At 34.4% G+C, this 17,113-nt stretch overlaps 1 protein-coding gene across 1 annotated transcript; it reads left to right on the forward strand.

Annotated features, from left to right (window-relative positions):
* Nucleotides 1-10,735: 10,735 nt before the first annotated feature.
* On the forward strand, nt 10,736-16,866 carry LOC126681182 (probable LRR receptor-like serine/threonine-protein kinase At2g16250). The gene is made up of 4 exons (XM_050376624.2): nt 10,736-13,408; nt 14,320-14,448; nt 15,121-15,143; nt 15,781-16,866. Exons 1-4 carry the CDS (start codon nt 11,466-11,468, stop codon nt 16,392-16,394), a joined length of 2,709 nt encoding a protein of 902 aa, XP_050232581.1. The 5' UTR covers nt 10,736-11,465; the 3' UTR covers nt 16,395-16,866.
* The last annotated feature ends 247 nt before the right edge of the window (nt 16,867-17,113 follow it).

The raw sequence follows: 17,113 nt of genomic DNA on the forward strand, positions 1-17,113 counted from the left end.
AAATGCGAATTTAATTAATTAAATATTTAGGATAGACATTCAACCTAATCTAAGCCCTCACTTGCACACTCCTAATCTAACTTAGACTCTAGGAAATCATAAACCCTAATTAACCACTATAAATACAACCCTTAATTAAATGACCAAAGGTGGCACCGGTACGTAAGAAATAAAACACAAACCCTAAAAATACTAAATGTTGACCCAACCACCCTACCCTACACACACAGACCGCAATGAATTCTAGTTTGTAAAATAAGCTTTTACGCTTCGATCAGTCAAGAACGCACTACTGCACACCGATCCAAAGATGGATTCTACATCCGGATTGCTAGAATACGATCCAATGATTCAGAACGGTACTTATGAGGACCCAATCATTGTATTTATCACTATTTATGCATCATATGTTAGATTTGTTTGAATCTGTCATTAGAATCGCATGCTTAGCCATATATGCCATACTTGTCATATTCGTGTTTATGCTATAATTGCCATGAAATTACCTTAGAAACATGCTTATATGGTGTTTTATTCTGTTTTAATCAACATGTATTAGATCTGTTAAATTATGCCATTAAAATTGCACGTTTAGTCATAAACTATCATATTTGCCGTATTAGTATTCTTGAAATGATTTGCCATACTTTTGATCTTATAAATATATTTTAAGATGTGTTTTATTGTTTTTGGGTGTGTATTTCAAAAATATTTATTTTCAGACCTTTCCGTACATGTTCCTGCTCGTTTTTATGTAGTTTTTGCATGAAAATCGAACCAAACGATGAACTTCCGCGAACCATCCGTGATAGCGCCGCCGCCACTCACAGTGTCACCTTCATCACTCCAGATGGTGCCACTATTCTTTGTCACCGACACTCCCAGATCTTTCAGATTCGATCTAGAACTTATTTCCGTGTTTCTAGGCTCGTTTGAACTCCGACTTGGGCCCGGTTTGAGGCCACAATTTTGTAATTAGTTATAGTTTTATATTTTGTGTTGTAATAGGACATGCCCAACGTATTTCGGGCTCAAAATCCATATTTTGTAATATGTCAAGCCAGACGAGCCTTGAAGCCTAAGCCCGCTAAAGACCAGCAACATCTAAAAGCAGTTTTGAGTTTGTTTGAATTTGGAATGGACCTATGTTTTGATCGATAGATCCGTATCGGAAAAATAAATAACTTCTGTGTTCTGACCGATTCTGGATTGTCACACAGACAGCCAAAGACGAGTGCCACACACTCTGCTTCTACAAGGTTAAAAGTATTCCTTACCTTATATGTATATCAATTGTCCTTGTGTATGTTTGCAATATTTAATCGCTTTCCAAAGTATGTTTGAATCCAAATATAACAAGTTTAATAACTTAACCACGTTAAGTTAGTTCCAAATCTAGCAAGTCTAGCAAATCATTTAGAAATCATAGGATTGCCATGAAAAAGTAAATAGTGGTTGTATAGCATTCAAGATGACTTAAAATAAAATCAATATCACATATACTTTCGGTTTAGTCTTTGTGCATGCAAAATGATTTAGACCCGCCACTATTAGTTACTTAATAGACATTCTAGGATTAGATTTATGCTAAACATTACTTGCTATGTGCCTTACATGCCAGTCCAAATGGAGTCATATGCATGTCTCACATGCTTTATCACTTTTCTTTACCAACTTTCCAGACTTGTACATTTCGAGCACATTATCCTATAGACTGCATGTATGATTAATATGGAATAACTGGATATGTCATGTAAATACGATGCAATCGATAAGTCAAGTACAAGAGTTTTGGTAGTTTCCATCAAACCCGGTCTTTTGTTTTAAAGCACGATAATCTTACCCATAAACGCGTGAGGTTGTCTAGTCGGTGGAAAAGAAATTTTATGGCTTAACTAGGTGGAGACTCCATTTTTTAAAACCTTTTCAAACTCAAAGTTAGCCATAAGTCGGGGGCGAGCGGCCCTCGAACCCCGCTCCGCTCACAGGTGGGCAATTCCACTCACCCCAAGATTAGAACTCTGTCCAATGGAGGGAAGCATCTGCCTCGGTATAACTAGACTAACTATACCCACATTCAACCTAGTCCTCTTGCTCAAAGCAGAAGGGCCATCCTCACTAACCTTTCCTTTCCCTGTATCACAACCGCTAGACCCACCACCGACAGGACGACGAGAGGAAGGAACCCTCACATGTAGTGGAGTTATCAAGGTGTGGTGATACCTTAGGGAGTGGATTAAGGAGCTGTTGAACCACTATAACTCTTTGTGTTCTTTATTTTCAATACCTTTACTTTACTGCAATTATTAGCTCATACTTTATTAAAATTAGATTCATAATATTTTGTTCTGTCAAGCTAATTTTCAATTTGGTCGCAAGTATATTTTCATTCTTATCTTTTATGGATTAAAATTTATCGACGGAGCGCATTATCAAATCCAATTTATTGCAAATCAACAATCGCAGATAGATTGAATACCTTTCAACAGTAAAGGTGGAATAGCTTATGGGCTATTTTAGTTTTTTAATGTTGTTTTTTTATTGTCTGTTTCTTTTAGTTGTGAAAGGTTTATTGTCATTTTCTATGAAAGCTTTGTTGTCTTTTTTTTATAAAAGGTTTCTTGTCCTTTTTTTTATGAAAATTTTATCAAATGGTGGTTGAATCAGATGTTATGGTTGTAGATTTTGTTATTAGAAATCAGTTTGCGAGTGTTGAAGAAGTTTGATCAAAGACTACACTTTATTGCCAAAATAGTTTATAATTTATTTTTTTGTTTTCATAAGTAGATATATGAAATAACATCATATGTTAGCATAAATTTTCTGTTTTATGTCACGTCATTGGGTTTAATTTTTAATTTTTCCAAATTTCGTACAAATATAATTATTTCGGACTCGATTTATTAAAATTGACAAATTTAAAAGAAAAAAATCTTAAATATATAAAAAATTATATTAAAATATTAACGGATTATCAAAATCTACCCTACTTTTAAAAAGTAATTACAAGAATTTGTCCCATGATTTGTTAATTTCACTCGGTACCTTATATCCTAAATTATTTACAAAAATAACATTTTCTTCAATTAGGCTTCATTCACACAAACAACATCCACCCTCTCATTTCACTCAAATCTCTCTCTTTCTTTCTTCCCCTCTTTCCCTCAAATCTCTATTTTTTTACTGGATTGCTAAACACCGCCCCTTTTTACTTAGCACCGCACAGCCACATTACATTTTTGCCCTTTTCACTTTTTGAATAGAAAACCAACTCATAAACAAAAAACATAAATCCTCTCAACTCATTCAACTCTATTCAAATTCATATTTTACGAAAATGTCGGATTCCGAACGAGATGAAAATCGCCATAATCTTCTAAATGAATTTGCAAAACATAAATACTTACGTTTAACAAATCGTAATAATATGTAATACAAAATCGTAATAATATGCAATAAAAAATCACTGTAATTATTAAAAAAAAATCATTTTAACTTTTTTTTAAAAAAAAAAAAAATTAATTTCCGGCCGCGACGTTTCGGTCGCGGCTGGAAAAGGGGGACGCCGGCGTCCTCTCCAGAAGAGTGGACGCCGGCGTTCGGCGTCCCCTCTAGAGGAGGGGACGCCAATTTTCGGCGTCCCCTCTTCTAGAGAGGACGCCGAACGTCCTCTCCAGAAGAGGGGACGCTGAAAATTGGCGTCCCCTCCTCTAGAGGGGACGTTGGTTTTCGGCGTCCCCTCTTCTGGAGAGGACGCCGAACGTCCTCTCGAGAAGAGGAGACGCCGAAAATTGGCGTCCCCTCCTCTAGAGGGGACGTTGGTTTTCACGTCCTCTCCTCCGGAGAGGACGCCGAATTCCAGCGTCCCCTCCTCTGGAGAGGACGTGAAACGCAATTGTCCCCCTTTAAAAATTTTAAATAAAAATTTTAAAAAAACTATTTTTTATCTCGGAAAAGCCGGAAAAACTTGTTTCCGAACGTCGATATTCGTTTCCCGACGAATTATACTCGTTATCCGTCATTTTACTCGACTTTTTACGTAGTTGTTCGAGTGTGTTCGAATGAGTTGAGAGAACTTTTTTTTTGAAATTTTGCTAGAGGGGCAGAAATGTCTTTTGCCTGTGCGGTGCTAAGTAAAAGCGGGCGGCGAATAGCAATACCCTTTTTTTAATCATGTTCACAAAGCACAAGAAATGGACATCGATCGCATCAGAGAACGATAATAAAACTTCATCATCATCGTCTTTTTTTCCGGTAATGTTGTGTTTAAGAAAACTTCATCGTCATCATCATCGTCTTTCTTCTGGTGATATTATGACGAACCTGCTCCTTTTACTTCGTTGTTTTTGGTGATTGTTTAGATTTATCAGATTCATAATCTAACTGTTATTTGTAATATGGTTTTTTGTACACATTATTTTAAATCACATGTTAATATGTTTAATTGTTCTATTGTTCACAGAAATCTATTATTAAAAAAATATCTTATATTTCAATTTGTTTTGATGCTACTAGTTTTTTACACAACGCATTGATTTATCGTTTTATTAGCAAAAATGTATCATAAATACACCAAATGTTGGTGTATATATTTACAGTAAAAAACTATAAAAAAAACACTATAAATACACTATAAAAAAACACTACCAAAAATAATGAAAAAAGAAAAACGACAAAAAACAGACGTTAAATTTAAAAATAAAAAAAGTATTTCGAAATTAAAAAAACTAAAAAATATCATTTTGATAAATAAAAAAGATATGACATGTAAAGGTGTTAAAAAAACAAATACCGCGATAATTAAATTGCAAAACAAAATACTTTAAAAAAATTCCTCAAAATTTAATTTAATCTAAAGGTTAGTTCTTATTATGGATCAGTGGGAGACGATTTTGGAGATCAAGTTGGTATGAGACGATTCAGACCTTCCTATTTAGTATTCACACCTAGGATTAGTAATTTTCTTAGCTGGACCGTAGCAATTTACTGATTTAGTTTGTTTTGTATAATAATTAAAATCAATAATGCATGGCTGTACTAATTCAATCTGTGTTTAAACAATTTTTTCTTTTTTTTTTATAATTGGGAAAGGCGAGCGTTTGTGGGAGGAATCGAACCCACGACCTAGCAGTTTGCTGCTCAGCGCTTATACCATTTAAACAAAATTTTCTTTGACATTGCTTAACCATAAAAATTACTCTTTTTCTTTTTATTATCAACAATTAGTGAAAAGTCATACCAAAAACAATTAAGCGAACTGATTAATTTAATTCCATTTTTTTTAATTTAATTCAATTTAAAAAACAATTTTAATTAGTTTGAACCGCATGCACACTCTTAATTATATAATAATAAAAAAGGTTAAATTATAAAAAAAAATACGAATTTTAGTATTTTTATGATTACAACACAAACTTTAAAATTTAACAAAATCAGTCATCAATTTTTATTTTTTGATAAATCGAAACAACGAGCTATTTTTTATTAAAAAAATGCTGGTGTGGTTGTCGGAATAATGTTTTTTTCAACCCAAAAAGCCTTTGTAAAAGAGAGTAACTTTGTAAGGTGGAAAAATGAACTACTAGCAGATTTGCAAACAATTGTACTAGCAGCTTTGATTAATGAAAAACTTAAATTTCAAAAAAAAAAATGCAATAAGTACAACTTTATCAAAAACTGCATAAAAATATATTGAAAAAGTATAAAATAAAAATCTTAATAAAATAATAAGAATTTATATTTATATCTTTCAATCGTGTTGATTCATGTGTAACTCGATAATCTGTATGCTCCATTTAACAGTTTGAAAATTAAAAATTGACTATAAATAAAAAAACATCAAAAATAAATTTTCCGGGGTATTTTTATTAAAGCTAAACCTATTTTGAGATCTCTAAACTATACATTTTTGGTTCATTAGGTCCCTTAACTTCTATTTGCTTTTTTCGGGTCCTTAAATTTTCATTTTTTGGTTCATCAAGTCCTTCAACTTTTATTTACCTTTCTCAAGTCCCTAATTGTTTATTTTTTGGTTCATTAGGTCCTTAAATGGATCTTCGTTTAAGGACCTAATAAACCAAAAAACAAAAGTTTAAGGACCTGAGAAAGTCAAACAGAAGTTGAGGGACCTAATGAACCAAAAATTGAAAGTTTAAGGATTTGAGAAAGCCAAATAAAAGTTGAAGGACTTGATGAACCAAAAACTGAAAGGTTAAGGATCTTAAAATGAGTTTAGCCTTTTATTAACAATTTGAAGTATACGGTGGGTGAGGGATATGCAATTTCTTTTTGGCATGATAATTGGATGGGGAATGGTCCGGCTACTTTGCTTTTTCCTTGTTTTTTTAATCTTTCAAACCAAAAACAAGCTACAGTAAAGGATATTTGGGGTGATAATTGGCAGTTGGCGTCGGTGATTAAGGGCGAATGAATTCGGCTTGTTAACTGATCTGCAATCTACATTTAATTATATTCATCCGCTTCAGGTCGAGAAGATGAGGTCTTATGGAGGTCAAATAATGGGCTGTACTCTGCTGCTTCGTTTTGCAAAATTCGCGGAGGATTAATCGTGGAGTTAGCAAGCGATAATAGGGCTGTTATGAGGGCTGTTGACGGGGCTGCTGTTACGAGAACTGCTGAGTATGGGGCTGTTTTTGTTATGTGTGAGGTTGTTGTTGTTTCTGCTGTGGACTGAGAGAATGAATTTTTTGTTGATGTTGTCTCTGCTGCGATTTCTGGTGCTGCTGTTGTAAATGGCGAGTATGAAATTCATGTTGTTGCTGCTGTTAATGGTGAGGCTGAGTTTTCTGTTGAGGTTTTTATTGTTGCTGTTGTTAATAGTGTGAATGAAATTTCTGTTGCTATTGCTGTCAATGGCAAGGCTGAATTTTTCGCTGCCCCTGCTGTAAATGGTGAGGAGGTTGCTGTTGTGACTAATGTTGATGTCAACCGAACTGCTGCTGATGTCAACAGTTCCGTTGCTGCTGTGAGCGATGAAGAAGACATAGTTGATGTAAACAGCAATGCTGCAGCAGTTTCTGAAAGGAGGAATTCGGAGGGAGTTATGGCGACTGAAAATGGACGTTAACTTTTCTCTATTTTTGGAAGTTTGGAAATCAAAAGCACCACCTCGAGTTAAGTTCTTTATTTCGTTACCTTTGCATAATAGAGTTCCTACTTTGGATTTTTTGGCTCATCGTTCAATCATTCATGTTGACAACTCTTTATGCATTCTTTGCAGTATGTTAGAAACACAAGACCATATCATTATTCATTGCGGCTTTGCTAGAAGCATTTGGTGCGACATTTTACAGAAACTAGACATGAGTTGGATTTGCCCTTCTTCGTTTATCGATTTTGTGGTTCAGTGGTTGCAAATAGTTCCGAAGGGTGGGTATTGTCAATTATGGCGGCTTTTGTGATATCTTTTGGTTTGGGAAATATGAAAGAACAGAAATGGAAGAATTTTTCAGAATAAGTTACAGGATAAGGAGTATATTATTTTTAACTGCTTCTTAAAGGCAGTTTTTTTATTTTAAACTTTGCAATACTGTGTTCTCTTATTCAGGTTTAGATTATTTTTCGAAATCCTTAATGTATTATTTTCTCCGGATTTTGATTTCATAGTGTTTCTCTCAGCCGCCTGCGGTAGCTACCTTGAGTGTGCTACTTTTTGTGCGAAAACTTTGAACTAATTTTTACCTCTTCTCGTGGCTTAATATACTTATTATTCATTAAAAAAAGATTCAGATTTCCGCTATCTGATATGTCCATAAAAATAACAAAACACTCTTAATTAATATTAAAATAATTTTATGGAAGACAAGATCCACGCAAAAAAGTAAAAAATTCCACACAAAATGCCACAAAAATGAATTTAAAATCAATATTACTAGATGAAAATAAATTTATGCTAACCTATAAAAATTGTACACTGCCACTATAAAATGATTAGTAATCTAAATTAAAAATTTTGATAAATAAATTTAATAGAAGAGGAAGAGAGAAAGAAAATGAGTTTTTTTTTTTATTTTATAAGCTTTTTTTGCCTAAGTTGTAATAAAAGTAATTATATTATTGGTGTCTAAATTTTTTAAATTTAATATTTCACTTTTAAAATTTGTATTAATTTTATATTAATGTTTAAATTTAAAAAAAAAACGTATCAAACCATTTGTCCGTTTTGCATATACATTTAGGAATAGACAGAAGGATATACTAGAGTTTATTATCAGACTAGAAAAAAGCTGCAAACATTATGGTTCAGGGATGATCATCAGTGATTGGAATGGAAGTCTGAAAGCTAGCTTCCTCCATAGAAATATGACTCATTGACTCCAATGTTGAGAACAAAGGATTAATTCGCCCCCTCAACTTTGCACGAAATATCAAATGAGTCGTTTTAAACGGTTTTAGGTCAAACAGACCCGCAACTTGTTTATTTCGCTTAAATCAGCTCCTCTGACACAAAAACACTCCAAAAAGAGAGTGAGATTGCTAATTAAACTAATTAATTATTGTTATTCACAATTACAACCTTAATTAAACATAATTAAAATCCTAATTAAACCTAATTATTTTATTTAAACATCTAAATTTAAACCACTGGAAACATCCCAATATTGCAAAAACTCAAGATTGTAGCTTTTTCACAAACCAGGAAATGGGTCTCTTGGCTGCAATCATACACTGAAGAATCGGAGAGAGCAATGAGTGATTACAGTGATAATCACTTGCGAAACGGAGGGTTTGGAGTTGCTTTACTGAGCATACCTTCAAATGTTAAAGTCAAAATTAGTCCATTTCTGGCAACTTTAGCGGCGAACCCAACTTTTATTTCGGGGTTGATTGCTTGGATTTGTGCTCAATCTATAAAAGTTATTTTGAATTTCTTTGTTGAGAGAAAGTGAAATTTCAGAATTTTGTGTGCTTTTGGAGGCATTTTGCTTTGTGTACTGCTTTGACAATGGCGGTAGCGTTGTGTCATGGAGTTGCTGATTCTTTGTTTCCGGTTTGTTTGGGGTTTAGCCTTATTGTTATGTATGATGCTATCGGTGTTCGGCGTCACGCTGGGACGTTTGGGGTTTAGCCTATTGTTATGTATGAAAAAGCAGATTTGCTGCTCCTCAGGCGAGGAACAGCAACTGCTCACCTGAGGAGGTGGACGGTGGATGGAGTTTGACGGTGGCGGGTGGAGACGGATGGTGGCGGGTGGAGACGGGCGGTGGTGAGTGGCGACGGATGGTGGTCAGAAATTTTAAGAAGAAAAAAGGAAAGGAAAAAAGAAGGGGAAGGGAAGAAGAAAGAAAAAAAAGGGGAAAAAAGGTCCTTTATTTTTCAGTAATAAATAAATAAATTATTGGATTTTTGAAATTATAAAGATATAATTGAAAATAAAATTTATTAAATATCAATTTAAGAGATAAATAATATATTATGGGTTTTTTCAATTTTTTTCGGAAAGTGTAACACACTTGCTTAGCTGAGAGTTAGAGGAACTTTTTGACCGAAAAACGCAAATTATGGATCTGTTTGATCAGACACGTCAAAAATAAATTTTTTAATATTTCATACCAAGTTGAGAGGGTGAATTGATCCTTTGTTCCCAATGTTGAAGTCTATGCTGGTGGAGAAGTGGCTATTCGAGACAATATCTTATTGGCAAAGGAAATAAATTTTATTCCCATTGTAGTTCAATCTCTTGAACAAACCTTCTTGCATGTGATGAAGTTAGTTTGATTATGCAGAATTGTCTATGTTTATTCGATGTTAACAGTTGTGCATGAGTTTATTTATTGAGAAAATTACTTTAAGATCTCACATTTGTCATAATTTACAGTTTGATATCTTTTGTTTGAAAATCAAACGAGTTGGTATTCTACTTTCAGTCTCGTCAACAATTAGAGGCTTCTTTTAATTCCGTTGATAATTTGATATTCACTTTAAACGATTTGGTACCTTACTTTCAATTACGTTAATAATTTGGTAATTTATTTTCAAACGATTTGATATCTCACATTTAATTCAGTTAATAATTTGGTACCTATATTTAAAAGAAGGTTGTGAGTATTTGTAAAATTAAAACTGAGATACCGAATCGTTTAATTTTCAAATAAGAAATATCAAACTATAAATTACAACATATATGAAAGTCAATATAGATTGATTGTCCATTTCTTAGCAAGAATAGCTCTTGTAAACTCAATTCCACATCAAAATCGAATGACATTTATCCCAACATACATTTTTTTTTGTACATTGATTATACAGCTTTTTCATTAATACAATTTACTTTTGTGAAGGAAAAAAAATATAAACTCCAAAATGAATATAGAAAATAGTTTTTTCCCGAATTGAATTGGTCCTTGTTTTAAAAGTTAGGATCCCATCATTATTTTCCATCAACTAGTAAACAAAAAAACAGAAAAATTCCTAACTTTTTTGTTTTGAAAATCTACAAAATATGAAAGAAGAAAAAAAAAATTAACAAAACTTAAAAGGCAGAAATCTCTCAAAATCTAAAAACATTAGCTGCCCAAAAAGGAATACAATTAAATTAAGTCACCCTTTTAAATTTTTGCACAGTTAGAGACACAATAAATAATTAATAAATATATTCAGACTTCTCCATCAAAACTTTTAAATAAATCCCATTAAACCCATAAACCCCACTTCCCTCCACATCTCTATAAATCTCTTACCATAATTTTTATTTATAGTAACTTTTTTATACATAGAAACCCATGAAAAAGATTAGATTTTTATTTGCTGTATTTTACACTTACCATAGCTGCACTTTTAAACAGCAAGTTACCTAGCCGGAGGTCAGTTCAACCACCACAAACCACCGCCTTTTCTGGGTGGGTTTTCATTTTTCTGACCAGTCACCACCACCACTTTTTTCTTTTATGAATTGTCAGCGCTTGAAAACTAAAAAAAGTGAATAAAAAAAGAAAGAAAACCCCTTTATAAGCCAACAAAATATTTTATTTTAAAAACTTTTTAAAATTTTAAAAAGAGTTTATATGTAAGAGAGATTAAATGCTAAAATTAGTCTAAAAAAGTCCAAAGTCCAATCTTGACCAGCCACTTCTTCATCTTCTCTCTGTATTTATTTACTCACTGTATGTGTTCCTTCTCTCAACTTTTAACTCATTAAAATATTATTATTTTTTGTTATTATTTCCCCATTATTTTTGTATTGTCAACTGAACTGACAATTATACAATATAGAGAGTAGGTAGACACACACAGCACAAGATTGGTTACCAACAACAAATTTCAGGAGACTAAACCAAAGGGTTTATTTTAAATTTCATTTCTTTTTTGGGTTTTGTTTTATCCAGGTAAAGATTTGATCTTGGTCTTTCTTTTAGTTTATAATTTATTATGTTTATTAGAGAAAGGTTTAATTTTTGAGTACATTTTGATATGAAGAAGAGGAGATTAGTAGAGGGTATATAAAGATGGTGGTGGATCAGAGAATTGTATTAGCATTGGTTTGTGTATTGTTCTTTAAAATTCAGCTTTCATTTGAGCAAACATTGAATTCACCACTTGAGAGAGATGCTTTGCTTAAGCTCAGATCTTCTTTAGGTATTAGGAGCAAGGAATGGCCTATAAAGGGCAATCCTTGCACAAATTGGACTGGTGTTTTGTGTGCAAATGGAAGTGTTTCTGGTATTAACATTTCGGGTTTTAGAAGAACTAGAGTTGGTTCTCAGAACCCGCAATTTGTTGTTGATGCGCTTGTGAATTTAACTCGGTTGACTTCTTTTAATGCTTCGAGATTTAGGCTGCCTGGTTCTATTCCTGATTTGTTTGGTCAAAGTCTTGATTCTCTTCGCGTTCTTGATCTTCGTTTTTGTGATGTTCGTAATGCTATTCCTTTGAGTTTAGGGAATTTGACTAGTTTAACTAGTTTGTACTTGTCTGGTAATAGTTTAGCAGGGTCGATTCCTTCGAGTTTGGGTCAATTGGTGTTGCTTTCTGTTCTTGATCTTTCGCAGAATTCGCTTACGGGATCTATTCCTGTTTCTTTTGGTTCACTTGCGAATTTGACTAGTCTTGATATGTCGAATAATTTCTTTTCTGGGTCGATTCCTCCTGGCATTGGTACGCTTTTCAAGCTTGTTTATTTGAATCTTTCGAGTAATCAGTTATCGTCTGCAATACCTGCTCAGCTTGGGGACCTTAGTCAGTTAGTTGACCTTGATCTCAGCTTCAATTCATTGACTGGGTCAGTGCCAGAAGATTTGAGAGGGTTGAGGAATTTGCAGAGAATGCTGATTGGGAATAATTTGCTCTCCGGCCCCTTGCCGGTCAACTTGTTTTCTGCATCAAGTCAGTTGCAAATTGTGGATTTGAAGAACAATGATTTGACTGGTTCTGTTCCTAATGTTCTGTGGACAGTGCCAGGAATTCTCATTCTTGACATCTCTGGCAACAATTTCACTGGCTTTCTGCCAAATGTTACTGTGACTGCTAATGCCACTGCTTCGAGATTGAATATATCCGGGAATTTGTTTTATGGAGTTCTCAGGCCTATACTGAGAAGGTTCAGTTTTGTTGATATGTCTGGTAATTATTTTGAAGGCGGGGTTCTCGATTTTGTATCTGAGAATGCTTCTCTAGTTAGCAATTGTCTCCAAAATGTGTCAAATCAGAGAAGCTTGTCTGAATGTGCATCCTTTTATGCTGAAAGGGGTCTGATTTTTGACAATTTTGGGCTCCCCAATTCGACACAGCCTTCAGCTGAAAAATCTAAAGGGAAGAGCAACAAAAAGGTAATCATATTGGCAAGTGTTATCGGAGGCGTTGGGCTAATTCTTATCCTTTTGGCTATTCTGGTACTGTTTCTCCTTTGCATCCGTAAGAGAGGTGGCAGTACAAATCAAAGAGGGGTTGTTGTTGGGCCAGCTCCTGCTGGCAGCGCTCCGCCTCCACCTGAAGCAGCAGTCAGCTTTTCGAGTTTAGGAGACACATTCACATATCAGCAACTGCTCAAAGCCACCGGTGATTTCAATGATGCAAACCTCATCAAGCATGGCCACTCAGGGGATCTCTATAAAGGTTTCTTGGAAGATGGAATCCCTGTAGTCATAAAAAGAGTAGATTTGCTGTCCATTAAGAAGGAGTCTTACTTAGTTGAGTTGGACTGTTTCAGTAAAGTGTCGCATCTCAGATTGGTTCCTTTCATGGGACACTGCTTAGAGAACGAGAATGAGAAGTTCCTGGTTTATAAGTATATGCCTAATGGGGATTTGTCTGGTGCCTTATATAGAAAAACGACTTCAGATGATGATAGTTTGCAATCCTTAGATTGGATTACGCGACTAAAAATTGCAACAGGAGCCGCAGAAGGTCTATCTTGCCTCCATCATGAATGTACACCACCCATTGTACACAGGTAAAGAGTTGCTTTGTGTTATTATCATGCCTTTATTTTATTTTATTTTAATTTTTTATCAGCATCTGTTGTTAACTGTTCTAACGCGCTTTGTCAAAAGTGTCTAACCTTTTTCGATGATAAAGGTTTCTACAAAAAATATTTTAACTATTTTATGTGATGTTTTCTGTTCGGGAATACCTTTTCTAGAAATAATATAGTAAGTAACAGTAGCTTGTTGAGTTTGGTTTCATTTATGAGTATTTCTTGTTTGCAAATCTAAGAACCAACAGAGTGAAATGCTGTTAAAGATTAAACATCGAGAATTAAAGTTAAATTAAAGTTCTTGATTTTAAAGTCAAAACTATTTGCATGTTACGAAGCTGAAATGAAGCTCTAACTACATAACTTTGTTGCAATTGCTTGAGCTTGCATTCGAGAAGCGATTTTTGTGCAATTTCAAGAGTAAGCATGGGGTGTATCCTAGTTATATGAGAAATATATGATCAATTCAATGTAGTGGCCAAAAAGGTCCTTTTCTGGTCTCCACATATCCTTTTCTGGTCTCCACATATTGGTCCGACAAGCTTAGCATAGAACGTATTTGGCTGTCTGCTCATATGCTTTGAACATTAATAGAACTTTGAGATATTATTCATAAACCGAAGCTAGTGATCTAACCTCTATAATACCGGTTAATGATACATCAAGTCAGAAGCAGAAAGGTAAAGCCGGTGCTTGAGCTGATTTAAAGGGAATTCTTTTTTTTTTTAAAGAATAGTTATGTGTATGTGTTGGGTTGGGTGGGAGGTGGTGGCATTTAGACATTTTTGGCTGTCATTCATTAAAAGCTTTAGTAGCTTACGTCATTTAAACCTGCAAAAGTTTTACTACTGAGGCAATTGCTGAATTTTTTAATTTTGACTTAACAGAGATGTTCAAGCAAGCAGTATACTCCTTGATGACAAATTTGAAGTACGGCTTGGGAGCCTTAGTGAGCTTTGTCCTCAAGAAGGTGATACTCATCAAAGCAGGATTACCCGGTTGTTGCGGTTACCACAGTGAGTATTGTTTTACAATTGCTCTATTTAGATAATTTGCAAAATTTTGTCCTGGACTGAATCATGTTTTGTTAGTGATTTGTATCAACGGATATACTAAGACTTCTTTTCTTGTCTTTTTCTTTTGTGCTTGTTGAGAAATTAAAATGTACACGATTCTGGATTTTAATGTTTGGCCTCTTATAGGAAATGAGTTTGTGGTAACTAGTTTACTTTCCCTTGAATGCCATCTATTGCTTCAAGTCAATTAATTTAAATTTATTATGTGAATTTATTACTTATTCATGATGCTCAAAACATTTCAAAGCTATTGCGTACTTCAGAATTTTGATCCTTAAAATACCCGATAACTATTTTGAGAATGTTTCCTCATTCTACTATTAAAGTCTTAGATTTTTTTTCTTAAAAATATATGAATAACCCCGCAGTGTGCATGAGTTTTGTGGTTTGCGTACCAAGTAATGTAGCTTTCATCTTTCTTGGACATGATTAGAAGTTGTACACTCTGCATATATTTCATGTTATATAATTTTCAACTTGATTTCTGCTACTATCCTAGCTAATCTATTGCACTATTGCATTGAAAAGCTTGAGCCAGATGTAAATTTGATGCTTTTAATTATAAAATTGAACTTCTTTTGCTTACCTATTTTTCTTTGGAACCATGTGCAGGTCATCGGAGCAGGGCACTTCTGGTACGTAGAGATATATGTTTGAAATATCGCTTTGATTTGTTTAATAAAGTGTTTAATTCTGTATATTGGCTGTAAAAGTTGACCATCCAATCAGAAATAGTCATAGGCCGCTCTATTGCCTGCGGATATTCGCTATTTTCAAACCTTAGTACCTTCTTATCCTGCATATTATTTGAAAGCTAAGGTCGAGACTTGGATAAGAAACGAACACCATTCACCATTAATGTCCTGCCAACGGAAGTGGCTTAAGTGTACACAAATAATCTTTGAGATTGGATATTTTGTTATGTGGCAGGATATCAGTTAGAAGTTACTAGAGCCTTCTTTCGAGTCCCAAATCAATGTGAAGTTTGTTACTGACTGTCTGCAAAAAATGCTTGCAATCTATAAGACAGCTTATTTATTTTATGTTTTTCTTTTGGCTGCAGTAACCCTTACTCTTTTCATTGAGCCGATTAATGGAGAATTGGGTTCTCAGCTCAATGATTCTTCTAAATTAGTTTTAGCTCTGCTAATTAGCAAATTTAGAAAGGAAATGTTTAACTGGCCATCAAATTTGATTTTTATGAATTATTATTGGCCATCCAATTTCACTGTGGCTTCTAAGTTTCTTTTCTTCTTGTGTGTGCATGACCAGGTTCTGCGACAGCGATGTGCGCATACGATGTGTACTGCTTTGGGAAGGTATTACTTGAGCTGGTAACAGGAAAGCTGGGTATAAGTAGTGCTAGTGAAGCCCAACTAAAAGAATGGTTAGACCAGATGCTACCATACATCAGCATTTACGACAAGGAACTGGTGACTAAAATTGTCGATCCATCTTTGATCATCGATGAAGACTTGTTGGAAGAAGTGTGGGCAATGGCCGTTGTTGCCAGGTCATGCCTCAATCCCAAGCCTTCGAGGCGACCTCTTATGAGATACATCCTTAAGGCATTGGAAAATCCGTTGAAGGTAGTAAGGGAAGAAAACCCGGGCTCTGCAAGGCTTAGAACAACCTCTTCAAGAGGTTCTTGGAATGCAGCTCTGTTTGGTAGCTGGCGTAGCACATCTGACGTAGCAGTCATTCCGGCAGGTTCTAGTACAATGCAAGAAGGAACAAGCAGTCTCAAGCATTCAGGAACCTCAAATTCAGGGGGGAGTGGGCAAAATGGCGGTGGTGATCATTCTTCTTCACACAGACGGTATTCTAGGGAGATTTTCCCGGAACCATCCGAGGGCCAAAATGTAGAAAGACAAGGTCAGGTTTAGAAAAAGAAAAACAGAATGTTGAGTTTCTTTGATTCTTTTGTTAATAATACAGCAGGATTCCCATTTGATTGCCTGCTTGTTGGTACCCGTCTGCGCTGCCTCGTGCTCTCGTTCCGTTAAAATCGGGAGGCATATCCTGCAAATTATTGAAGTGTTTGAAAGGTGCACATCCTACTGTTGTCAGGTTAAGTCTCAATATTCTTTGTTTTTGGGTGTAGATTTTGTGCATAGATTGCATTGGAGGGGTGCTAATGGCAGTAATGGTGATTATTTGTTTTCATCTGTAATTCATCTTTTTGGTTTGTGGTCTTTGGTTTTTACCATGTAAAGTGTAATTCTTAAGGATTATATCATTCAGATTAGATTTTCTTCTCCAAAACAAAAAGATAAGGAAAAAAGAAAAACATCAGAAAATAGTATTACTTGTTATTCTGATATCCAAATTATCATATTCATTCTCCTTTTTTATCAATTGTGTTCTTCAACTGCCTAAGGCAAAGATATCTTATTTTTCAAACACTTGCTTTCAGATTACAAAAAAAATATTTTGCTCGCCAACATAAAATTAATAGTATGCAAAAATTAAAGGGATTTTTATAGAAATACTGAAATTTCCAAAAATATTTGCGAAAATAAGGGTCGACTAACGTTTTTATAAAAATAGCAAGTTAATTTCAAATTTAAATCTACCAAATATATATATTAAAGAAACCGTTTGA

Source organism: Mercurialis annua, linkage group LG5 (genome assembly GCF_937616625.2).
Source record: "Mercurialis annua linkage group LG5, ddMerAnnu1.2, whole genome shotgun sequence".
Taxonomy (NCBI): Eukaryota; Viridiplantae; Streptophyta; class Magnoliopsida; order Malpighiales; family Euphorbiaceae; genus Mercurialis; species Mercurialis annua.

What these genes read in the sequence shown, in the direction of transcription:
- LOC126681182 (XM_050376624.2), top strand. Translation starts at nt 11,466, where the DNA reads ATGGTGGTGGATCAGAGAATTGTATTAGCATTGGTTTGTGTATTGTTC. An exon ending in ACACCACCCATTGTACACAG is followed by an intron (nt 13,409 to 14,319) that starts GTAAAGAGTTGC and finishes TTGACTTAACAG; the next exon opens with AGATGTTCAAGCAAGCAGTA. An exon ending in ATCGGAGCAGGGCACTTCTG is followed by an intron (nt 15,144 to 15,780) that starts GTACGTAGAGAT and finishes GTGCATGACCAG; the next exon opens with GTTCTGCGACAGCGATGTGC.